General features: G+C 42.2%; 1 protein-coding gene across 1 annotated transcript; it reads right to left on the bottom strand.

Moving 5' to 3' along the window:
- Positions 1 to 404: 404 nt before the first annotated feature.
- On the bottom strand, positions 405 to 14908 carry lrrc24 (leucine rich repeat containing 24). The gene is made up of 5 exons (XM_069164638.1): positions 14503 to 14908; positions 5888 to 6077; positions 4706 to 4984; positions 4223 to 4391; positions 405 to 2514 (listed from the first exon to the last, which is right to left on the bottom strand). Exons 2-5 carry the CDS (start codon positions 6047 to 6049, stop codon positions 1268 to 1270), a joined length of 1857 nt encoding a protein of 618 aa, XP_069020739.1. The 5' UTR covers positions 6050 to 6077; positions 14503 to 14908; the 3' UTR covers positions 405 to 1267.
- Positions 14909 to 26799: the final 11891 nt, after the last annotated feature.

The raw sequence follows: 26799 nt of genomic DNA, 5'->3' as shown, positions 1-26799 counted from the left end.
ATAGCAGCCATTTAAAAAGAATATTGACTTGTTTTTGAATGAGAATCAATATGGTTCTCGGTCTTGGTATGAAGAACAGATTTAGCTTTTCGAAACACGTCTCCAATAGCGGCTCTCTATTTTAGTCAGCAAGTAGCTCTAAAGCACACCTGATACTACACTGCTTAGCAGCAAAGGGGAAGAATAAAAGGTTTATAAACCATGAACCTCTGACAGCAAACCTCAACACGGTGACTGAAAGCCACAATCTCTTCATAGAAGCCTGTTTTTCAGTCACCTGATACATCTCACGAAGGGAAGATAAAGACGGCCGAGAAAAACTATGAGGAGTACTGTTGGATTGTTAATAACAGCTGTGCTAAAATGACTGGTTGACGTTGTAATACAAGACACGCTGATTCTTTTAAAATACATTTTATTATGTAGAAACCAAACACAAAATGTGTAATAGTCACATTAGAATGGATTTTACAGACTGATCTTAATGGATTGGATTCTTTAAAGAGTCGATTTCAGACATTAGAAATGTTAAATCCTTCTTCTAACTGTTGCATTAAACATTCACAAAAAAAAACCAATGACAAGTTAACATCAAGTAATACAATGTTATGGTACAAACATTAAAAAAAAAAAAAGACTTGCCACTGCATTCACACAACCTCGTTAAACAAATCCACCCACACACCCCCGCGCACTATGGTAATGATAATGCTGTTTCAGCAAGAGAATTGCTTCAGGTCTAATTCTAATGGGATCTGCAACAGGGTCCACAAAACAACAGTACTTCAGTGAAAATTAGCTTTATTACTTACACAAAACACAGACAGTACACGGAAAATAAAACCAAAAGAAAGAAAGAAAGTCATACAAAATATGAATCACTAGCCACCATGTGCTGCACAGTTTCAGTCTCTTTTGTGAGGATTAGAATAATAACCATTTCTGACAAGGTTAGCCACTTATAATGATCTTTAAAGGGTTGATTTGGAGACAGAAAAGTATGATTCATTTGTTATTTTCTCTTAACTTACCCCTGTTCATCTTCCTGACCCACCTTAATGTCATACAATCAATCAAATGAGGATCTCTGGGAGGCCGGTTGTGATCCAAGTTTTCCATGGCAACCACTTACTGACACTCTCCCCTCTTTTGAAGGCCAGATAATAATCTGATGCTTCAAACCATTGCACCAAGGTGATTTCCTGTTATGTCTTTAATTAAGTCCATCAACATTTAGTTTCCTCTCAGAACACAAACAAAAAACTCCTTAGCAGTGGATCTCGTAGGCGACCTGCGATCCGAAGAGGAGACTCTGACTGAGGAAGAGCTCTTCAGGGTCTGTTGTTAGGGGTCCCTCTCCTCCGTCTGCTGGGTTTCTGCGGAACCCAATGCCCCCCGATCTCGTCAGTGTCTGCACCATTTCGTGGTCCAGAAGAGCCTCCTTCATACCCTTCTGTTGGACAAACCCGCTCATCATGGCACACCTGGATGAGGTGGAGCCCAGGACAGGCTTGGCCCGATTGAGCACATACATCTCGTGGCCATGGTCATCACGGTACTCCTCCAGCTGCGCAAAGGTGGTGGGCCCATCAGAGTAGTCGTTAACGTAGAGGATGCTCTCTTCCTTGCTGGTACAGTAGGAGCTACTGTCGTCTTTCTGGTACTGCTGGTGACGGGTGTAGATCATAATCAAGAGGAGAACAGCAGTGAGTGCCAGCAAGGAGATGCCAACAGCAATAGCGGTCTGTGTGGCAGGGCCCAGGGCGTTGAAGTCCATGCTGTCCTGTTCATACAGAGGCTCCTGGCTAACATCCAGAACCTCTGGCTGATAGAAGGAGTTAGACGAAGAGGAAACATAGGAGTGTGTGTTCAAACGAGGCCAGAACTGGGATGAATATGAGGAAGAAGACATGTTGACAGCCAGGTGAAAGGTAACTCTAGCAACACCGCCAGGGTTCCAGGCCTCACACTCATAGCGCCCAGCATGTGCAACGGTCACATTGCTGAGGAACAGCATGCCACTGCCCATGTCCGGATCAAAGCTGTCCCTTTCACCGCCTTCCTCAGTCCCACGCACAAGCCCCTGGATTCCTCCAACACCTCCTACCTTCATCCCTGCACTGCTGGGCAGTGCAGTCACCACTCCTTTGGCCCCCAGCCTGGACAGGTCCCCATTGGGTGCCAGCTCTTGAACGAGGCCTCGTGGTGTTAACTGGGCTTTGCCATGGGAGGCTTTCTTCCAAGTCACCTGGGGTTGAGGGTACCCCGAGGCTTGGCAGGAGACTCGGAGGCTCTCTCCTAGTCGCACAGTCAGATGGCTGGGCTCGAGCTGCACCACGGGAGGGATACAAACCAAACTGTTGGGAGCCACTTCCACCAGGCTGAGGTGGGAAAGGCGAGGGGGTTCGGAGCACATGAGCCGACGCTGCTCTGCAGAACTCAGCAGGCGCTGTCCATCTTCGCTGATCCAGGTTCTCAACCAGCCAAGAGCGCAATCACAGCGCCATGGGTTCTCTGGAGGAGAGGAGTAGAAGAAGACAAGGAAACACGGGTCAAATCAAGACAGGGGTTTTAGGGGGGCACGGTGGTGCAGTGGTTAGCACTGTCACCTCACAGCAAAAAAGGTTTCGGGTTCGAATCCGGTCCTGGGCCTTTCTGTGCGGAGTTTGCATGTTCTCCCTGTGCTTGCGTGGGTTCTCTCCGGGTTCTCCGGCTTCCTCCCATCATCCAAAAACATGCACCTCAGGTCAGGTTACCTGGCGCCGCGCTAGTGGCAGCCTGCTGCAGCAGCTCCCCCCTGAGAGCCCCCCCCTGCTGTAGCGAAGAAATTTCCCCTCGGGGATTAATAAAGTGCATCAAATCAAAATCAAATAACTTTAGGACCTTCACTTTTAAGCCAATGTGATAACAATTACTTAATACTATTTGGACAACTCTTCAAACTCCATACGCTTTTGAAATTCATCAGACGGATTGAAAGCATCTGGAGAGCACCTAAATAGTAGTCCTGCCCCCCCCCCCCCCCCCCCCCCCCCCCCCCCGCTTATTGCTCACAGCTTCAATCTATGCTGTGATTACAGTCTGGAAATCCTGTTGTTTGACGCAACCACTCTGAAGGGCAGATCAACCCGTGAACAGTCGAGGCGGCAAAAGACAATGACAGTGAAGTAGTTACAAGAAAGGAGGCGGTAGGAGGGTTTTGGCGCACAACAATAGGGTATATGGTGGTCAATGCTGATTGCTTAAAGGCTGCTCCAATAGTTTACAAATTGACCCAACACCTATGCTAAGTAGGGTGCAACGGCTGGAAACAATCCACTATGGAGCACGGCCAGACCCATAAACTCACACCGTTAATCTGAGTCAGGTTTTACCATGTTGGGATATGGTAAACAAATTAATTTTGTTTATGGTAATTGCAATTTTTTTTAATTTTTTTTTTAGCTCTTTTGAGTCCATTACAGGACTAAGCCCCAGGGAATATTTAATCAGAGCTTGTTTGGTTTCCCATCATGTTGGAAATTAAAACTACTTGCGATCATTCTGAATGAACGTACTCAAAGGAAGAGCAAAAATCTCAGCTGTCAGAGAGGGCAGAGATGTTTAGATATCACTGCATTTTTGCACTTTGCTGTTCCCTTGAAAAGTGACAAAAATAGTTGTATCCTTTTGTGTCTGGCTGTGACGTAGGTGTGAATGTTGGTTGGATTGTTGGTTTTGAAACTTACAAAAATGGTCGGTATGATTTAAGAAAGGTGTCAGAGGAGGGTTTGCCAAATCCATGCCAAAGTAATGTAATATACTGGCCCCCTAATATTCCTCTACAGGACATTTTACACTCACACACATGTACTTACACCATCCACAAGCTGTTTCTTCACTATACTTTGAGGACTCTTTTTATTATCATCAAAGGTCTTTGTTTGGCTGAAATCTTTTGATATGTAAAATATATTTAATGGATCTTAGTTTTCCTTGACATGAGTCTGTCTGTTGTGGCTTACTGTTTCAATGTCATTAATAGTGTGTGAGTTGTAGTGCTATGGCAGTGCATTATTGCAGCAGTTCTAGTGCTGGAAGAATTTTTCATGGCACTTTGATTTAAAATCATTGATAAAATGTATCAACGTGTGCTTCAGCCATTTCCATTCATCAATTCCTTTATATAATGTATTCTGTCACATTACAGTAAGGCGTGATATGTTCTAGGAATTCTGCCTACCTGTGACACGGAGCACCTGCAGGCTGACAAGCGGTTTGAGGGATGAAGAGCCCAGGGTGCGGAGGTGATTCCTGCTGAGGTCCAGCAGGGCCAGAGATGACAAGCCAGACAGCGCTTGTTCTGCTAGCAGCTCAATGCTGTTTTCCTGCAGGTGGAGTTCCTGCAGACGCTACAGACAGCAAAATGACATAAAGCAGAGGAAGATAAGTGTGAAAATATCAAATTAAAGGAGGGATTGAATTGTCAAAGGTAAAGACAGCAGGATGGCTCTGTTCCACCTGAGTCAGACTTCACTGTATTACTGTACTGTACGGTGGGGATTAGTCAGGGATGTTATCATGAATGGAATAATACAGTTGCAGTTGTCACTCAATGTAATCCAGAAAAAGGCATCTCACATTTGGTTTCTGGGATGCTCAAATCAAAGTGTGCTTTAACCATTTCCATTTATCCATCTCTTTATCTCAGCTCACACAAGCCAACCTGAAGTCCCCTGAAGGTGTGGTCCTGGACCCGCGTGATCTGGTTGCCAGCAAGGTAGAGGATCCGGAGGTGCTCCAGACCCCGGAACATGTCGGGGGTCACCAGGTGGATGAGGTTACCGTTGAGGGCCAGCTCAAGCAGCTGCCCCTGGCTGAGAAAGGCCCCGGGCTCCAGGGCTGAGATGCTGTTGTTCTGGAGGTACAGATAATGGAGGCTGCCCAGGCGAGTCAGGTCCTGAAGACGGATCTGCACTATCGCGTTGTCCTGGAGGAAGATGGTCTTAATGGAAAACAGGGTAAATGAAATTAGTGGAGTGATCACGAATTGATTGCATTTGGGAAACAGAGGACAGGATGTGATGTTTGAATTGGTGTTTGTTTTCTACGAGAAAGTGCCTGTGCCTGTTGCTGTGCTCAGTAGGTGGAAAATGTATTAACATAAGGAGAGATTACATTAGCAACAGGGACACTGAACGGCATCTCAGCGAGAGGTGCAGAGCTTTGAATATATGTTAATGTAGGCAATCCAAACAACATGGAACGAGTTCAGGATGGTAATAACGATGACGAGGTGGGTTTCCTGTTTAGCGCTTCAGTTCTCGCCAAACTTTGCAAAAATCACAGACCTTGTCGGCAAACATATCCCAACAAAACAGCTTTGATTGATTGGAGCTGTATAGGAAGTGCTTTCTATGTTGGATACACAATGTTTGGCTGTCTGCTTGATTGGTGATGTGCATTCATCGTAGGTGTTTTCACCACGGAAAACACAGGGCCATAAGGTAAGATGTGATTGACGAGATAGACCTGCTGATTGGGGTTAATGGAACAATTTATGCAGGACATGCTTTTCATTAATATGCATGAGCTGCTGTAATGTTTGGGGCCTGAACCCAAGAGGAAGAGACAGTGTAATGTTAAACATCTTCTCAACAGATGATCAGAGAATGTGCAAGAGTCACTTTCTGAGCAAGAATGAATAATTATGCAGCCAACAGCGCAGCCCCTCCCGCAGGCTTACATCAAAGAGGGTCACGGTGAATTGATTAACCACAATCATTTCAGGGTAATAAGAATGGATTAGAGAGGAAGTCAGCTGGAAACCGCGGGTGCTGGAGGGTGCGGGTCAGCTGCAATGCATTGGCATCTAGTGCCCTAACTTATTGTCGATTGGCCGACTGACCTCGGTGACAGAGGAGACGCCCTTTGGGATCTCTTTGATCCCAAGCGACCCACATTCCACTGTGAGGCTGTAGCAGCGGCAGCCGGAAGGACAACCCAGGGACAGCCGAGGGATGAAGGCCAGGATGATGAGGGTGAGTCCGGAGAACCACAAGAGGCCCATGATTGTCTCCCAGTTGGCCTTCAGAGACCTGAGGAGAGAAGGTGGGAGAGGAGAGGAGCCTCAGCATTGATTACACCACTCAGCTGCACAACAACAAACATTTTTTTTTTTTGCTTCACGGTAATGTTGAGACTGACAGTAGCTGTCGTATAAGCAGATGACTTTGAAATGGTGGGGGGAGGATTGACAAAAAAGCACGGGAACATAAGCGTATCTCTTCATCCCCAGCTGTTTTTCATTCGACTGTGTCTATTCAGTGGAATTGCAGCAGCTTCTATTATGGGCTTCAATTAATTAAAGATGTGATAAAAGATGTGCAGGTTGCCTCAAGGACCTCTCTCTTGTCTGTTTAATGCATGCGCAAACACACTCACACTCTTCCTCTGTTTCTGTCTCTCTCTTTGTCTTATAAACACACACACATGCGCGACAAAAAAAACAACAGGCTCTGTTTAGACCCCTGTAATCTCAGAAACCACATTTAGGTCCTCAAAGCAAATTTCGAGTAGTAACCAGCTCTTATCATCTGATCAAACCCATTAGCTGCTTGCTGCACCTTACAGTAATATCTTCCCTTGATATAAACCCATCACTGAGTAACTCATCCATGCGCTTTTTTTTAAAATTTCTATACAGCCCAGAAGGGATTTATAGTTCTGCTTGACTGTTCGCATCCAAACGGCCACAGACTCTCTGCAGATCACATGAAGATACCGCAGGGTTGGAGATATAATGCGTGTTGAAATGTCACACTGAGCCCGTCATTCTGCTCCAGTGACAGCAGGTAGATTTACTGTGCTTTGCTGCGCCGCCTGCCTCGTCCTAGAAAAAGCTTCTTCCAGACATTTCCATTGATCCAATCTATAGTCTCACATTGTTATAAAACATTCATGTGCAACCCCGGCCACGTCCCCGTATCCAATTAAACTTGTCCGACTTGTGAAATTCCTAGTTTGCCTAAGATTGCAGAGTCACCAAGTCAGATAATTGATAGCACTTACATCTTGCTCTCAGTGATTTGAAGCCCATCTCGTTTATTAATTATTAGAATGCACACAGATCTCATTAAAGCAAAGTGATGAAAGGGTCCTACGCCCGAAATAAACTGTGACTGATAAATATTTAGTTTGCTGAGTGTTTGAACTGTTCTGTCAGACTGATATCAAGCCTGTCCCATTTGTAGAGTTATAATCCAGACCAGTAATTTAATGCCTAAGCGCGAAAGCACTAGGATCACTATTTCAGTGGCTGAGAAGTCATTTTCAGCACGGGCACACTGCATTATTGAGCAAATGAGCAATGAACTGGATTTTAATATTGTATGTTTGATTTAGAGCACATTTGTGAGGATAGCCAGCTAGATTAATACAATGTGACCTACATAAACTGCTCAATCGTCTTCTCTCAGCTAAAAACAGAGACACTTATTAACAAAAGCATACCATTTCCTCTCTGGAGCTCTCCAAAACAAGCATGGAGAGAAATTATGTGTTTCTATTGTCGGGGAGAAAAAGCAGAGAAATTGAATTTTGAATAAGGCCTTGGTCTGTCGTTGAGCTTTTGTTACTTCTCACAGTAACAGGACTTCTAAATAGCTTTGAGTTGCTTTAAAAGTATCAGAAGGGACCTGGAGAGGAAGACACTTGCCTGCCCTCGGCTAAGAATACACGCAGAACAGGATGCACCGTCTGATATTTGTTGTCAGAATATCAATGCAAATCACACCCTGCCAGGTAGAGAAAATAGCTTATGCATTTCTCCTTCAAAAAGAGAGACAATGATATACTGCACATACATTGTTGGGTGAGAAGGATGTGACATGCAGAGAAGGATAACCTCTCGAGTTATCAGGGTCTGCAAACTGAAAGAAGACCAAAATAAATCAACAGGGGAGAGGGGTTCTTTAAATAGTGCTGCTGACACTTGTTTTACAGTACGGTATACTCTCCACTGTTTCAGATTCAGCTTGCACCATGCTTGACTCATCTTTTGTCATGCTGATGTGGGATTTCAGTGGTAAGAGGTCAATTTGTTCATTTCAGTCTCAGTAATCCTCTGCGGAACATGCGTAATCTGCACAATCAGATGCTTGTTAGCTAAGCCGCTCCCAGCACCGTCGACATTTTCATAGAGGGAGCTGCTTTGTTCGACATTAACAATAACCACAAAAAAACAGGGTCAGCTATATATCTTCATTGACTGTGTGAAAATGTGTAACTAGGATGATTAGAGCTCAAAGTTGTGTGCACAGATCTGCGTGTTAAAAGAGAGCGGCTGCAAAGGCCTGCCGGGGCAGATGTCAGTCAGCAAGTGCCAAAGGGAATCTAATAAAGCCCATATCACACAAAGCCTGTTCAGCATTCACCATCAGCATCGACCTCTTAACATGCATCCACCACACATTTCTGCAAACAGTATGATGCACCGGACTCCACATCCGTTGTTTTGGTTTGTTTATTTGTGAAATTACAATTGTCTCTTTTTTTTCTTGACATAGCGCTTTGTTTTCACGCCCCAAACAAATCATCTGCTGCTGAACAATCACAGCCTGGCCGACCAAACAGAGACTGCACACCACAGTGCTGTTATTTTTTTTCTAAGGAGGGTGTTGTTGATGTGTCGGAGGTGCAGCAGACAGCCAGTGTGCTGCAGGCAGAAGCAAAGTTCACATCCCCGTGCTGCCACCGGTGCAGGTTAGCCTCATCCGTTGTTATGGTAACTCTGGTGATGAGGGAAGGTCTGCTCGCGGGGCCCGAAGGCCAACCACAGTTCCGATGAACTGGCGCTAGGCAAACAACTCTGCAGAAATAGAAGCTGTCATTTCCCAGGGAAAATTGCTCACAGGCCCTTGAGCTATGTGATGACCCAGAGCGAAATCATAAATTTTCTTCTAGTCTAAAACTCTTTCTCTTTCTCCGGCTTCAACTTTTTCCCTTCTCCTTTCCCTTTTTACTCTCTTGCTCCCTTCACGGTTTCTGAGAAAGCCTCTATCATTTTTCCTTTCTAAGTATTTGACCTCTCTCTTTTCTCATCTCCTGTCCTTCTGCTCTGACTGACAGGAGGTAAATCATTTGTCTCAGAGCATCCTTTTGTCCACAAATAGACTGAGGCCAAGCCATCGGGAAGAACACTGTGGCACTAACCCAAGAGTAACACACTGACTTTGAGAGATAGTCTCGACTGCGCGTGCAAAACTGCACACATCCGCGCACTCATAAACATGCAGCGCACGCCTACAATGTAGCACTTGTACACAAGCACCAGCCACCAACATTCAGGGACACACACTCTTGACTGGCAAACACACACACACACACATTGGAAGACGCACAGACGCTTATGCACTCGCACGTCCTGCCTACAACCAGCAGTCAGCCATCATCATTCACAGACACAGTCCAAGTCAGACACAAGCACACACATATTTATGTGTCAGCGGTAAAGGAAGCTCTGCTCAGTTAATAAGTCTGCATTGATTTCTTTATTTTTCCACTACTACTCTGTCCTGTTGGGCACAGCAGCCATTGATTTTTTATCTTGAAAGCAGATGGGGGGGGGGGGTTGCATTTGTGAACATCTATGTTGAAGAGAAACCGAGTAATGAGAGCGTGTTGCTTATTGCTGGGATACTTACAGTATGTGTATCTATGTGTGTGTGTGTGTGTGTGTGTGTGTGTGTGTGTGTGTGTGTGTGTGTGTGTGTCAAGCTCACTGTCAAGCTGCCTCGAGCAGAATCACCGTCTGAGCAGCAGCACTCCGCCACTTCTCCCAGCAGAGCATTTAGTCTAAATCCCTCTCTGCTTCTTCCCCATACTTAGACAAACTCGATAAATCTTCGCTTTTTAAGAGTTCACATGATAAACGTCTGTGACACGTCTGTCTGCGACGCAAAGACGGGCGTTGGTAATATAAGCTGGCCCGCAAAAAAGCTCAGAAGTTATTGGTATAAACTGCGCCGAGGCTCAAATAAAACCCAGAAACTTTGATTTTGTTTGGGGCTGAACTGATGCTTTACAGGCTGTAGCTGAGGAAGCAGCAGACAGCAGCACTGCAGACTCCAACCACAAGTGAAATGATTCAGAAAATTCTTTCTTCAGCTTCAATAAGGCTTTGTATTCAGATTCTTGTGAGTCAGTTCGACTTGTGACTGATAATTAAGAACTAAAAGCACAATGGCAAGCTGACTAGTGCATAATCAATATCCATTTTCCACACAAGATTTACTTTTATACCGTCCACTGTTCAGGAAGGCTGATTCAAACATCACATCATGATTGCACGAAGCTTAAATGGGAGATTTTCAACCTCTTTTAGCCTTATGACCTTGTTCGTTTTTGTCTGTGCTTCCTGTCTTCTAAATCCCGGTCTTTATGTGCATGATGAAACGGAAGTAACATTGCAAAAGCTGTGTAAAAAAAAGTGTTATGCTTGAATTTTGTCCTTCTTTTATCGAAAAATACAATCATCCAGATGAAATTAAAATAGGATAAAAAACGATTTTACTTTCCAATAAGGCATCGTTTATAAAAGAGTACAAAACTGCTGCCAGCCTGCTTACGAAATGCCTGAATACACATATGAAAAGACATTGCCAAAGTCTGATACACCCTCACTGGTTCTCTGACAATCTACATTATGATAACTTTGCGAGCCTGCGCTTATTGTAGTTGGTCTATAATGTAGGATTACTCTTGTCTGATTTGGGTACGAATTTTCAATAAGGCACCCTATAAAGGGTTATAATGACGTTGTAATTAAGGTTTTCAATAATCGTAGAAATAGTTAAGAACAACTTTCAGGTTCCCAGGTTGTAAAAAAAAAAATCCATTGACTTGACCATACCACCAATTTTTGAAGAAAAACAGCTGATTGAAAATCCATGTATTAGGGATACGTAATGACCTAAAACTTGGAATAGTCTAACATTTAACATTGAAATACATTTATTCGCTTCCTGCCAAGACTTAGATGAGAAGTTTGACACCACTCGGCTAAAACCAGCTAGCCAGTTAGCGTAGCTTAGCATGAAGATTAGAGGAGGGAAACAGCTAGCCTGGCTGTGTCAGAAGGTAAAAACATCCACCTGTAGCCGGCTGCTGTCATTAACTAACATGTCATATCTTAGGATGGTTATATGAGGGGTTGTATTCTGGGCTGTCTGCTGTGACTTCCTGGTGTGCACGTATTAGCGGGAAGAATCAGGCTAGCTGTTTTTAGTCTTTATGCTAAGCTAAGCTAAACTAATGTGGTTCTAGTTTCAATTTCACACAACAGGCATGATTGTGGTATCAATCTTCTCACTTTACTATTGGCAAGAAAGCCACTGAGCTTATTTTCTGAAATGTCAAACTGTGTATTACTTCAAAGTGATAATTGTGCAAATCTCGAGAAGACAGCAAAGGTGAATGAGAAATCAGCTCCGTCTTTGTCTTGGTCACACATTGTAGTCAGGAATTTAGTAAACAAACATGCTGGCAGGAGTTTAATAAATGATGTCACCTTTTGAAATGTGACTGTCAGTGCTTTCTGCCCTTCCCTTTTCAAAAACTCTCTGTGTCAACACCACCTGTCTGACACTTACTCCTGTGTTTTCTCACCACTTTTTGTGACACCCTTTTTTACATGCCAATTTTCTCTGTGGCATCTCTCTGTGTCTCTGGCACACTGTCCGTTCTAATAGTCAAGGTTGGTTGATGAAGTCGATCAGAGCAATTTCATTCACAGTACCGTCGTCTGATGGGCTGCAGAATTTATGAGTCAGTGGATTATGCGGGAGCAGAATAAATGGTTTGATTTTTATATTTCTTTTTGCTCCATTTTCATCAGTCCGGCTGCCTCCCTCTTCTTCTTCTCCCATTCCTATGTGTCACTGGCACACATCCACTCAGGTTTGACGGCTGCTCAGGAAAGGTTTTGCTTGTGAGGAAGATCAGGCAGGTTGGAAGATGAATGAAGGGGAGCCACATCCTCCTCTTTTCAGAAGCAAAACAATCCCTTTCAATTTTAATATTTACCCCAATTTTGATAAAAGTATTCACTTGGATGGACTTTTATTTGATACTGTTTTCTTTAAAGCTGTCTTCTTACTGTGTTTTCCGCTGATGTTCCAGGCGAGTGAATCTGAATTGTAAATATGGCTGCTTTTTATGGCGGTTCAGTTGAAAGTGCAGGTATTACTCAAGCAGCAATGTCAGTGCGTGGGAACGTGTGTCTGTGTGTGTCTGAAAATGAAATGAAAATGATGCTTCGATAACGATTGCTTATCATCCCACTATATTGCATCTCTATAATATTGGTTGTGCAGTGGCGTCGGTAGTAGGAGTCACTGAATCCTCATAAATTATGTTTCTTTGTTGCCATGGAAGTGACAGCACCTGCTGACTCCAAGTGATGGATGTCAGATGTATGTCAAATTACACTCAGGCACATAGCCTATATTGTGGTTATCTGTCCTGCCTGGCATTTAGACGGCAAATAATGAAACGGTTTTCCCTCCACTTTATTTTTCCTCATGCATTTCTTATTTCACCTGATCTTTGCCACCTTCCCGTATCGTTCTCAAGTCAGGCCAGAATTGAGGCGGCTATATGATTACAGCCAAGAGAGATTTCAGTCATCATTGTCTGGCAGACAGTAGCCAATGAAAAATTAAAGATCTCTGCAGGCGTAAGAAGTCAACTTGTCCATACGGATCTGTCCATGCAAGACAGATTCCCCCACCCTCGGAGTTAAACAAACGAGGTCCTATCTGGGGGCCCGCTGCTTGGCTCCACACTGCTTCATGTGCTGAATAGCAATTAACCGGAGGGACATGCATTATAACTCTGACATTAAGGAAGCAACAGTGACGGAAAATTCAGACACGGTGCTCTTCCCTTACAGATATATAATACTTAAAAGCTAGTAGTAACCTAATCGTAACATATTGCTCTTGGCAACTCCTATAACATCCCTGTAATATTTCTGCCAGATTCCCGATAGGGTGTGTGCTGTGCTCAGCAGTGATCTTATTTTACTTTTCCCATCACAACAGTATCACTTTAATATTCCCTGGTGATTTAAATATGCTGTGGCTCTGCAGTGAAATAGGCATAGTTTGTGTCTAATTTGTATTCTAACATCGAGACAGCTGTTTTAGTATTGTAGTGCAGCAGCACGATGGCACAAAATAAAGTCCTGAATCACTGCTGTGACCCGTTTGCTATTTTTCTCTTCCTCTTCCTAATCAGCTTTCAAGTTATGTGCTAATAAGAGACACAGCAAGAAGGCTGAACAACACATCACCACAGTCAGTCTGCATAACGACCCAGTTGCCACTTTATTAAGTCAACTTTGCGGAACCCGATGCAGTCTGGTACAACAGCCCTGCAGTGATGGAGTTTTTAGTGAGTCTGTTTTGGGCATGTGTTGATTCAGCTTCATGGAGGCTGTCGTTTGTGCTGCTGTTGAGCTATATAGTTCATTATTTATTTATATGCACTCAGTGACCCCTTTATTAGGTACACCTGCACAGTCTAATGCAGTCCAGTGCAACAGCCCAGCCATAGAAGCCATCTCTGCAAAGCTCATAATATTCAGTTTTGAGTGGCATTGCATGGGAATTGTAGAAGTTGTAGTTAAAGGTATTATATCAGGAGGTGTTCCTAATTTTTGTCCTTCCCATTTACATACATGACAAACAGAAGAGGGAGCATTAAAGGCGTCATTAAAGGAGACTTTATGGCAGAGCAGTAGCATTTCATTAGTCTGCACAAGTGTATATCATAATATTTAACTCACTTTATATACGTTAGACTTATACGTTAGTGTATGCTGTATAGACTACAGCACACACTGTTATGTGTTTCATTAATATGAAACAATAACATTAAGTATAGGTGTTTATGCGATCCTTAGTTTGAACTGTATTGCATCAAACTAAGAGGTGTTTACAATATTTTGTCCACCCCATTCATATAAAACAGGGTTTTCTAGAGGACTTGAATTTTAATAATACATAAATAAGTAGGCTATTCATGCATACATAACCACTCCAAAAGCTGTTTTCTATTTAACTAGGCTATTAACTGCTATATTTATAAGTTACCTATCAGGATAGATGAAGTGCTGGGTTCTGAGGCCCTTCAGAGACATCTGAGGGTAACAAATAACAGCTTTTCATTTCATTTTAACTTCATCCATGAGATTATTCCAGTTCCAAAAAATTAGTCATCTCTTTTGTTTCCCTCCCACTCTGTAATCTCTTAAAGTACACTGCAAACAGTTTTCAACATACAGCACCGAAAACAACAACAACAATTTATTTTCATATTGGGGGGAGGGGGGGGGAATTAAGATCTAGGAAAATGTCAAACGGGGTCGCCAACAAACAACATCTGAGAACCCTCGGTGTCACTATCCCATGCCCACACTGTCCCCCCTCTCCCACCCTCCAAAACACAGATGCGACCTACCGTTTGCTTTGCGTGCGCGGACTTGATCTCGGCAGCAGACTCACCACTTGGTCAGTCGACTTGAAAGAAAATTATAATATAATAATACTGAGGAAAAAAAGAAGAAGATGAATCCCACTTCAAATCAGTGCAGGCAGATGCGCCTGAACATTGTTTCCCTCCCTCTGCCCCGCTCGCTCTTTTCCCTCGCTCCTGACTGGGCAGCGGCTTAGAGTCCACGCAGCCTGCTCAGCTCCTTCGTTGTAATTGGATGCTGAGAGCCGGAGGAAGCTGCTTGCATCTGCCAAGGCTGGACGTCAGCCCTGATGATGGTCGATTTAGATTCTTGTCTCCATCCTCTGATATTGTTATGCGGCTTTGATTCGTTTTCCCTTTTTTTTTGTTCTCCCCTGCCTTCGCCTTCCAATAGTGACCCGCTCCTCAAATTATCCCTGCTTCAATGCCCCCCCCCCCCCCCCCCCCTCTCTCTCTCTCTCTCTGTGTGTGTGCATCAGTGAGTGAGAGAGAGGCAGGGGTGTATTTATTATCTTTATTTTCATTCAGTCACTTTCAAAACATAAATTGGGTGGTCTCGTGTCTGCCTGGAACCGCTCGTTACAGTTGAGTATTTGTTCCCGCTGGTTGAAGGCGCCACAATGAACAGCGTCACTTTATTGTGAAACAACACATATGCAGGCAAGCGACCGTGATTTCAGCACCACGGACAGCGACCTTGTTTTTTATGAAAGTTTACGGCCGTGTAAAATGTGATCGTCCATGTTCCGGTGCTGAAAAAAGACACGCTCAGTTATATTTCCGGCCGCTGCGACGAAAGCGTACAGCGGTGGAGAAACCGCGAAGGACGGAGTTGAAAAAGTGCCATATCTGTCGGGCCAAGGGCAAATGAATTCGAGCTGAACCGTAGCCTTTCAATATCCTGCCACACCATATTGCTCAGTTATAGTTCTCGGCCACAGTTCATTACTGGTCGTGGGGAAGAAGATGAATTATAATCGCTGTTACATTCTATTCTCAGGCACTGTGGGGGGTCCTGATGCACATTGTTCAGCATTTGTAACATTAAAATGCTCTGTTAAACATATTTCTAGGCACTGGCTCAGTTTCCAATATCGTCTGGTACTGTGGCACAGTAGCCTACATACTCAGTCAAATGAACTCCAGAGTCAGTGATGGGAATAATGGCTCTTTGAAGGGAGATGGATCTTATGGCTCCGTTCCTTTTCCTTTCCTTACTACTTTTAGCTCGGTCTTCAAACCATGCATTTATCTATTACTTTTAAGTTACTATTCAGTGTTTCCCACAGGTTAAGAATTGACTTGTTGTGGTGCGGCTTGTGACCGATGTGCATGCAGAGATGAATGGAATCAGAGTGGGAGACTGTGACCCAGCTTATTTTCTACAGCTACAATTTACAGATGTTCTCTAAACGCCTCACATGAAGACTATCAGTGTGCGCTACAGTTTACCGATGTTCCCTCGATGCTTCACCGGCAGGAGAGACACTGAACTTGTGACTTCATGCGTAGTAACCACACATTCGCATAGACAACTGGCTGCATGGTGAACATATCACGTAGCTAACTTGCCAATGCATTTTGCGCGTTACTGGGCGATTCCACTAGAGGGCACACCCTTTAATGTTTGTAATATAAACAGAACTTCCAGATTTGCATGATGTTAACAATAACCATGGCGACATTACAGTTTGATTTTGTGGAAAACTGGTCAGTGGACTTGTGATTGATAACATTGCTTCGCCAGCTAAGTCTGATGACTGATGAACAATCAGCTCTTTCCCCACTGTTTTTACATTTCTACGATAAATGTTCGTAAAGTTCTCTGACTTGTTTCCAGTTATTTTTGTCCGTTTCCACGTCAACTTTAAACATTTTCTCACGACAGCTATTTTGACAAGTATATTTGTTACTGCGCAACAGAGTTGATGCATCGCACAGTTGTTATTGCTGCTTTCGTAACCACTGACACTGTCACATACGACATACTACCCCCTACACTGCCCCCTACCATTCATGTGCATGTGTAGTGTTAATTTCTAACAGTGTTACCTGTGCTCTAAATGGATAAAGAATTTGTGAGGCAGCTCGCATGTGCAAGCGAACATGTAATTAAAAGCTAATCCCTGGCCTATCGGTAGATGTGGCACACAGAGAAGCATCTAGTCACCACTCAGTTTTGCAGCGCATTTTAGAGGGAAATAAGGTGTTCTGCATTCATGTAAGATTTATATAAGCTGAAACAGTGATTTTATTTACCTGGGTAGGTCGTGATCATCAACTGATCAGAAGTGTTTGTTCATTACATTTTCAGCTGTAGTCACCATGTTACTTTCAGCAGACTGCTTCGACCTTTCTGCTCACTTGGTAGCTAGTTTTCAGTCGCAACAGGTACCATAGTGTTCAGGTGTTAACGCAGATTCGCATGGTTATTTTTTTTTAATCAAAAAGTACTTTTTATTTTTTCCATGTTATCACATTCCCTGTCGCCTCTGCTAAATTCCACCTGGGTTGTGGCTGTAGGAGCCAAACCAGGTTGGAAATCACAGCGTGTGTGTGCACTAAGAATTGATCACACACTAATCACACACCACAGTCGTTAAAACCACACTGACCCACATTTAGCTTTGCTTGATTAACGGCTGTGCGCATGTGTGTGCGTATGTGTTCGAGCTTACACATGTGTAAATGTGCACTGATGCGTAGCTGCATGTGAAAAGGTTGCCATGTCTGAGCAGGTACATTAGTTTGTGTCTAATTGCGTGTCGTGATGCTGAGCGCGCAGCAGTGTGTGTATTTGAGCTCGAATTTTAATGATCTTCTCCTTCCCCCTCTGGGCCAGCACGAGCCTATTTCGACCCACATCAGGGTAATTAACATCACACTCAAATGTCTGTAAGAGCATGGGGCTCCTTTCACCATCTTTCCTCACATCCTGCTGCTCTTAACTCGCCCCCTTTGGCACACGGGAAAAGCAACAAATGTTAAATTATAACACGCTGGCTATTTGTATGCATGCAAAATCTCATCCCCTTTTTATTTGCACATTAATTGGGCCATAAACATTGCTAACAAGTTGTGTTTTCCAGCCATAAAAACCACAAGCACCATATTAAACAGCCTCAGAGTGAGACACTTTAGCTTACGATGTCATGGTTGCCAGTTTGAATCCGCAGATCTGCAGGGAAATCACTTCTCTACACCCACCCAATACACTGCCCAACTGTCAAAGTGCACTTGAACGAGTCACAGTTCCATTAGTGCTGCTCTGAGGCCGACCTTAGAAGACTGAGGTTCTCTGGGTTGTTTCCAGGTGTGTGTGTGTGTGTGTGTGTGTGTGTGTGTGTGTGTGTGTGTGTGTGTGAGTGTGTTTGAATAAAAACCCTTCATCCCTTTGCAGCTACTCCCACAGGGATTGGCTGTAATTAGGAATGTTCTCTCTCTCAACTTGCTTTGTAAATGAAAACACCTCGATATCAAAGAGGGAGCACATTGGACCCGACCCTGCTACAGAGGCTTTTCCACCTCTAATCTTGAAATGATGTGTCTTTGTTGCCATTTGGTGTTTCTATAGTCCAGAAACTTCAATTATTTGTCTTTTTTCTCAAGCCACAGCATGTGGAAGAAGCTTATATCGACACAAACTGACACGGAAGTAGACACAAGCTCTTTGTCATTGTGAGAAATATAACTGCAAATGAATCTTCCATCTCTTTGTTACTAAAATTGACAGGTTTGAACACTTTCCAAAATGGCAGACAAACATAAACTTTGATGACATGATTCACAGTCAGACAGACAGATGGAGATGAAGCTATATACACAAAAGCAAACTACCAGCAGGGCAGTATAATTTTCAATTTACATATTTTATGGGGTAATATAAATGAGTGCAATTTCCATACAAATGTGTGGAAAAAAAGAAATCCAGGTGAGGAAATTGAGTGTTTTGTTTGTGATGTGGTCTACAATAGTGACAATCAATAACGTGCACAGACAGATGCTGAGGAGATAACAGCGATATAAAGCACACCTTCACACCCTCACACACGCACACACACACACACACACAATCCACACACACAATCCACACACACAATCCACACACACACACACACACACACACACACACACACACACACACACACACACACACACACACACACACACACACACACACACACACACACCGTGTAATGAGATGATCTCCCAGTGAAAAGCATGCAGGACATGAAAGATTTACAAATGGCCGGCAAAACAACAGCCGTAATGCGACAGGCAGACATTTGTTCCACTAATCACTGAGAGGATTGTGAAATACAGCCGAATGGAGGCTAAGAGAGTCTTATGGTATTAGGCTCTGCTACCGTGACTCCACAAAGCAAACACACACACACACACACACACACACACACACACACACACACACACACACACACACACACACACACACACACACACTGCGGATGAGTCTGCTGTCCATCACGCCTTGCCTTGGCCCTCACACCTTGACAGCTGTCAGTGATTTTGACATGTGAGATCACAGAATAAAGGGATTACGCTGATCTGGGGAGAAACGGCATGTTTCCGGCAGATATTTCAGAGGGTGAAGGCTAAAAATCAAGTAAACAGCGGCGGTTTATACAAGCACGGAGATTAAAGGTTTAGGCTAGCTTAAATTACAACAAAACATTTCCAAATCCAAGGCCAATGTTTATAAAAGTCAGTCTTTCTACAATTTGGAAACTGGTTATGATTCAACCTGCTAGAACAGGTGTCTGTTTTGAACAGAAATACATTTTAAACACAACACACATATTATCACCTTTTTAATTAATTAAAAAAAAAAAATCTGACATGGAACAAAATTAGTATTTATTTAATTGATCATGTTTCTTTTCATGTAGCACCAAAAATAATAATAGTAAGAGAACGAAAACAGTTAAGCTGCAGGTTGTACAGCCAAACAGTGAGCTAAAGCTCACTACGAAGCTCCGTATATCGGAGGGGTTGACCACTATGAATGACCCCTTTCAGGCTGTCACATTGTTTTACAGATATGTTATTAAAATGTAGCCGCAGGTTAGTGAAAGATCATGGTTATACCAGATAAACTATGGCTGGTGTAGTATCTGCTAAAGATATGGTGCTGTAAGAGCAAGGCAACAGTACAGTTTTGAGAAGAGAAGATCCCTCAGCTTTTTTTGTTTCTTTAAATATCTACCTGAAAAAAAAAAAAAAAAAGCCCAAATTTAGTCAGTAACAGCTGCAAAATTGTAAGGCCAAATTGAACAGCCTTGGGCTCCATAGACAAGAGACTCAGGAGAAATTTAAAATACAATAGGTCTCCTTGTCCGTATCAGCAGGCCAGAGTGAGATTCTAAAAACTCCAGCAAAACATTTTTACTTCCAACTAATAGAAACTGTAGATCATAGAGTCAATATCAGCCTTATAACACCGAGTCACTAAATGCCAATGGTATTGAACCTGTTATAAAAATTCTCAACTGCAACTCTAGCAAGTCTGATTCAACAGAAATGAAGCACAATAATGATACATCAATTTAAATAATAGAGGCAGACGGCCTCTTCATAGAGTGTCCAACTCTTTATCAACAGATACAGCCTGGTCCTGGTACAGCATGCCCATGGACCAGACACACACACTGAATGTTTTTCTGTGGCCTGCAAGAGGCTGCCCGCAAATCAGGTTGGCATGTGTGTGCTATGATAAATAAAACTAAGGTATGTATCTGTGGGAAACTTTGAGACATCTGATCCACAGACATATGAGGATGTAGGTAAGTACTACATTTTGAGTCAATGACTGATGGAAAAAAAAGATTTGTCTCTTTCTCTTCTTTGCATTGTGGCTCCGCAAAGTCTATGGTCAAGTAGGCTCCGAAAAGTTTCCTTTGTTTTCTGTCTTATTTGCAAGTGATTCTTTCTGCATCTAATTGACGACCCCCCGGTGTCCGTACCTACAACCAACTCTGTATCACCATACGAAAGCAGATACAAAGGGAATGGGGGTGACTGTCAACTGTTTGTCAACTGTATAAAAGCTGCCCTAAGGAAAGCCCTGCTAAAGAGGACTGTGGAGGAGAGGACTGCTGGGGGAACCAGGCTGGGTACAACCTGGCTGGGGCAAGGACTGTTGGGGAGGACTGCTGGAGAGGCCTGCTAGAGAACTGCTGGGGAGAGCCCTCATCTCAACTCAACTCAACTCAACTCATCTCAACTCAACTCAACTCAACTCAACTCAACTCAACTCAACTCAACTCAACTCAACTCATCTCATCTCATCTCATCTCATCTCAACTCATCTCATCTCATCTCATCTCATCTCATCTCATCTCATCTCATCTCATCTCATCTCATCTCATCTCATCTCATCTCATCTCATCTCAACTCAACTCAACTCAACTCAACTCATCTCATCTCATCTCATCTCAACTCATCTCAACTCATCTCATCTCATCTCATCTCATCTCAACTCAACTCAACTCAACTCATCTCATCTCATCTCATCTCATCTCATCTCAACTCAACTCAACTCAACTCATCTCATCTCAACTCAACTCAACTCAACTCATCTCATCTCATCTCAACTCATCTCATCTCAACTCATCTCATCTCAATTCATCTCATCTCATCTCAACTCATCTCATCTCATCTCAACTCAACTCTACTCAACTCAACTCAACTCAACTCATCTCAACTCAACTCATCTCATCTCATCTCATCTCATCTCATCTCATCTCAACTCATCTCAACTCAACTCAACTCATCTCATCTCATCTCAACTCTACTCAACTCAACTCATCTCATCTCAACTCATCTCATCTCATCTCATCTCATCTCATCTCAACTCATCTCATCTCATCTCATCTCATCTCATCTCAACTCAACTCAACTCAACTCAAATCTCATCTCATCGCATCTCATCTCAACTCAACTCATCTCATCTCAACTCATCTCATCTCAACTCATCTCATCTCATCTCAACTCAACTCAACTCAACTCAACTCAACTCAACTCAACTCAACTCAACTCATCTCATCTCATCTCATCTCAGCTCAACTCATCTCATCTCATCTCAACCCATCTCATCTCAACTCAACGCATCTCATCTCATCTCATCTCAACTCATCTCATCTCATCTCATCTCATCTCATCTCATCTCATCTCAACTCTACTCAACTCAACTCATCTCATCTCATCTCAACTCATCTCATCTCAACTCATCTAATCTCAACTCATCTCATCTCATCTCATCTCATCTCATCTCAACTCATCTCATTTCATCTCAACGCATCTAATCTCATCTCAACTCATCTCATCTCAACTCATCTCATCTCATCTCATCTCAACTCATCTCATCTCATCTCAACTCATCTCATCTCATCTCATCTCAACTCATCTCATCTCATCTCAACTCATCTAATCTCATCTCAACTCATCTAATCTCATCTCAACTCAACTCAACTCAACTCATCTCATCTCATCTAAGCTCATCTCATCTCATCTCATCTCATCTCATCTCATCTCAACTCAACTCAACTCAACTCATCTCAACTCAATCTCATCTCATCTCATCTCATCTCATCTCAACTCAACTCAACTCATCTAATCTCATCTCATCTCATCTCAACTCATCTCATCTCATCTCATCTCATCTCATCTCAACTCATCTCATCTCATCTCATCTCATCTCATCTCATCTCATCTCATCTCAACTCATCTCATCTCAACTCAACTCAACTCAACTCAACTCAACTCAACTCATCTCAACTTTATTTATATAGCACCTTTCATACAACAATGCATCTCAAAGTGGTTTACAGCGCAAGCAACTCTCGAAGCTGAAGGGACGTAAAGTTGACTGTGAAACTCAACAATTCCAGAGGAAATACACTCACAGGTACTTATTTACTTTGCCAGCCACAACAAGTAATAAACCGGTGAGTTTATTGTCTAATGAATGCATTGCTATCTATTAACATTATACTGGAAGTGTTATTTGTAGTCATTAATTGACAAAATATTCAGTGTGGTCCATGAGCCCTGCAGCTGAATAGCCACAGAGTATAGGACGCTCCAGGGTGGAAGAGTTACAGTTTGTTGGGACAATCGTTTGAGAAAATAAAAAAGCTCCAGTGTTCTGCATGAAAGTTGATCTTGTTTTACGCCCATCAACTACCAAACACTTACATCCACACAGTTTCATATTAACGGACTTCGTACAGAGCACACTGATTCCTACACTTGCAATGAATGTAAATTGTTTTCAATGAATGTAAAATCATTCAATGAATGTGAAATCATGAAGTGCGCAAACTGTGCACTTAATGTTAGCGACTAACATAGTGAAGAATATATCAGCTAAAGGGCGGGATACTTCTTCAAGAGTTGGTGACCGAAACAAAGCTAAACGGTAACATACAGGTGACCAGACATTTCCAAATCAATGCTTATGCTGCTTTGTGTGTTCTGGATATGTTATTCTTTACAAACATGTTAGGGATATCAACTTTAGAAAGAGATTATCTTGTGAGCTCTGGAAGCAAAATTCTATTCACCTCCTTTGTATCGGCATGGTAACAGAAATCCCAGAGACGGATATTGGTAAATCAGAACGAGAAATAGAATTTTCTTCAAGTCCAGATATCACTGTAGGTAAGTAAGAAAATGTGTTTTTTCATGAAATGAACAGATCCTTTGATAGGTTTATCTTTCTGGATGCATTTATAGATGAAAAGGTGCTGCCTGGCACACACACGTCCAAACAGATAACAAGGTGCTAACAATCAGGGGAGCGGTGTCTCCCTTCTTCCTGGATATTCCCGGATGCCTTTTCATCTGTGATTTCAGGAAGTCCATTACTATTGCAGACGGCAATCGTGCTTCTGCACCACAATCAATACTCTTCCATTAAAGTGATGAACGGTCCGTTTCCCCAACCTTCTGCAGTCAAGACAAATTCTCAGGACCCACTGATCCAAATCAGTCAATGTCGCCATGACAGCACAACACCTCGGGAATGAGAAGGGTGAAGAGAGTGAGTGATCAAGGAAGTCTCACCAAGTCCTCCGTACCGCCATGTGGACATCTCCCGTGTAATGGATGCGGTCCTTTACCTTAACCCTCCCGTTGTCCTTGGGTCAAAATGACCTGCAGCTATGTTCAACCAAGTTCTATTTTATTTCTATATTTTTTTTATATTATTTGGGATCATTGGTCATCATTCTTTAAAGAAACCCTCACAGCCTCCTTGTCACCAATGATCCCCAAAAAAATATGAAAATAAAATAGAACTTGGTTGAACACAGCTGCGGGTCATTTTGACCCGAGGACAACAGGAGGGTTAACAGCAGTAAACACTCAAACACTGTCATTCATTTCTCAAACCCAGAAGGCCAAATTAATTTGTAAGTCTCTGTTGTCATTTCAAACTCAGTTTGAAGTCATGAGCAAATTAAGTTCTTTTCTGATTGTTTTTAGCAAAAAATAAGCAGAAAAATATCAGTTAAGACCATCTATAAGTTTATTTACAAATGCAGGTAAAATTCTAGTTAAACATAAACTCTCAGAAAAATATCTTTCTTTGGGTATCAATGTAACCCTAACAGAAAAAACACATGACTTCTCCATGTTTTCCACATAGGACACATGTTCACATGTATGACACATGTTTACACACAGCAAATATGTTTCTCAGATTTCACATTGGATTCTACATGAACTTCACACATGACACCATGAAAGTGTTCCAAAACCACATTTTTGGGCAAAATACATGTTTCATATGTGCACAATCACGCGTGTATATGGTCACATGTGATCATATATACATGAACATGTATAATTCATGTGTTTTTTTCTACAAGGGAAAGTAATGTGGTTTAAAATGGATGAAAATTGTTCTTCATGTGAAATGACAAATGATTTTTGGTTTGTCATTTCTGGCTTTTCTGGCCTTATTCTGGCTTTAAAAAGGATATGGTAACTGACTTGACACCTGTGGAAGTTAAAAGCTTCAGCGCCAAATAATAATGAATAAAAATCTATTATATATATATATATACATATTTATATATAATAGATTTTTATTCTCACATTCTCAGTAAACATGAAAATCAGCAACAACACTCACTGATCTTTAATTCATGGAAGAAATGTTAAGTCATCCTTGAAGCAACAGGAATTAGCTTACAATTTATTTTCTGAGATGGACACCTTGTGAATACCTTGGCAAAGGCAGCACCATGTTAATTTAATAAAGTCTGTGTTGTTAGCCTGCTCCAGAAATTGTTTTCCTTCAATTTAACAGCTGACATGTTCTACTGTCTTTTGGTAATCCGAAAAGAAATGCAAAGTGGCAAAGCAATTACTGGGTGACGGACAGGCTCGCTGTCGAACAGTCAGCAAAGCCAACAAAACAGAATTCTGCATGAGGCTCAAACGGAGTTCAAATCTGTCTGTGAAAATGACGGAAGGGTGTGTACACTGCCGATGAATGATTTATATCCCTACATTACTTTATTGAGTGAGTGAATTATTTGTAGCGACTCTATATACAAATGATCAAATTAAACAGAGGCAAAAATAATGATCACATCTCATTAAAGTTGCACTCAACCAATTTTATATGTCAGAGTTAATTTACTGGCCATGTGGAGAACTAATAACATGGTGAAAATTGAAAACTGTTATTGGTGGAAAATGACTCAAGTGACATCACATTCAGTGTGTTTGAAAGAGGACTGCAGCTAATGATTATTTAAATTACTTATTAATCATTCAGACCAGGAGGCAGCAATTAGTTTCAATAGCAGGAGATACTTTTCAGTGGGGCACCAACATAGATTTACAGGCACAGTAGAGAGACTCATATAATAGTATAACTTTATTATTAATATTCTAGTATTGCATTTATTTAAGGATTCAGCATTTGTTTGGAGTTTATCCCATTATCTAGGGAGGGCTAACAGAATTATTTAACTGTAAAACTCATTTGGTTAAAAATGAATTTTATAAAACGATTTGTGCTGCATGACGAGACTTGAAAAATCAACTGATTGTCCACACTCAATGAACAGTTTCAGTAATGAAGTGCAGTGTGAACAAAAAAGTTCTGCTATATTGTGGAACTTTAATTTGGAAACCCACCAAAAAAACTTTAGCTACCATAAAGTTCAAAAAACAAAGATTAGGGTTTGAGTTAAATGTGACACAGTTGCAGTTTAGTTCAGTTCAAGTGTCAAAGCTACTTGGTTAAGGTAATGAAAAGATCATGGTTTAGATTAAAATAAGTAATTTTATGGAAAGTCGTACATACGTACGTCATGCAGGTTATTTAACATACGGTACCTCAGTTAAATACAATACATTAAGTAAGTTACTTAAGCTTGAATTCAAATACTTGTCTCCTGGAGGACCCCTGGTCTTCTCCCTACTTAATCATATGACCTCCATCACATGTCCTCCTTCTTGACCCTGGTCATACCATGCATGTGCTATTCACGCCTCGGCGAGGCTAATTGTGACACTAACATGATATCTAGTGCACTGAAGGGTGTAGAATACACTATGTTGTGATAGCAGGCTGAAATTAGAGGATATATATTATAACTTCAGGTATAAAGTTTACCGTGTGTTAACTCGTTAACATATGCGAAGTACACTCAAGGGTAATGGGAATCTCGAAAATGTCACTTGACATGAAAAGTTAGTCACTTGGGGACCATGTGTGTCTCTGCCAAATGTTATTGTTTAATGCTGAACAACCAACAATCCGGTCAAAAAGTCCAAGGTGACAACTTTAAATGATTTGTTTTGTTGAACCAACGACACCCAAAAACAAAAACAAATTTACAACAAAAAAAGCAAAGTAGCAAGTATCAAATCATCACACTGGAGTCGGTGGAACCACAACGTGTTTAGCACTTTAGTTTGATAAATGACATTAATCGATTGCACCAAGTATTTCAGATTAATACTTAAGTTTAACCTTCTGATGATCCCCCTCACAACTCTGCTCTAATACTCTGTTAAAATCCCTGCTTGATCATCAGGATGATGCGCTCTTCCGGGAATCTCCTGATAGTGTCACATGGTGAATAACAATAACAGCCACTCTCACTCGCTCCTTGACCTTATTCATGAAAGTATAAAGTAAAGGTGTCACATCCGCGGATATATTGTATATTACAGCTGACAAAAGTGGAGGACCGACAGCTTGCTCGCTGTGACCCTGTCTGGGCTATTTCAGTCCTGGTA

Source organism: Embiotoca jacksoni, unplaced genomic scaffold (genome assembly GCF_022577435.1).
Source record: "Embiotoca jacksoni isolate LCO1_2020_lvr unplaced genomic scaffold, fEmbJac1.0.p SCAF_31, whole genome shotgun sequence".
Classification (NCBI taxonomy): Eukaryota; Metazoa; Chordata; class Actinopteri; family Embiotocidae; genus Embiotoca; species Embiotoca jacksoni.
The sequence above is the reverse complement of the archived record's forward strand: the minus strand, read 5'-3'. Positions and strand labels throughout refer to the sequence as shown.

Excerpts from the sequence above, each read along its gene's own strand:
- lrrc24 (XM_069164638.1), bottom strand. The coding sequence starts at position 6,049 with ATGGGCCTCTTGTGGTTCTCCGGACTCACCCTCATCATCCTGGCCTTC. Across the intron at positions 4,392-4,705 it reads ACACCTTCAGGGGACTTCAG|CGTCTGCAGGAACTCCACCT; the intron begins GTTGGCTTGTGT and ends TGCTGTCTGTAG. Across the intron at positions 2,515-4,222 it reads GCAGGTGCTCCGTGTCACAG|AGAACCCATGGCGCTGTGAT; the intron begins GTAGGCAGAATT and ends CCTCTCCTCCAG.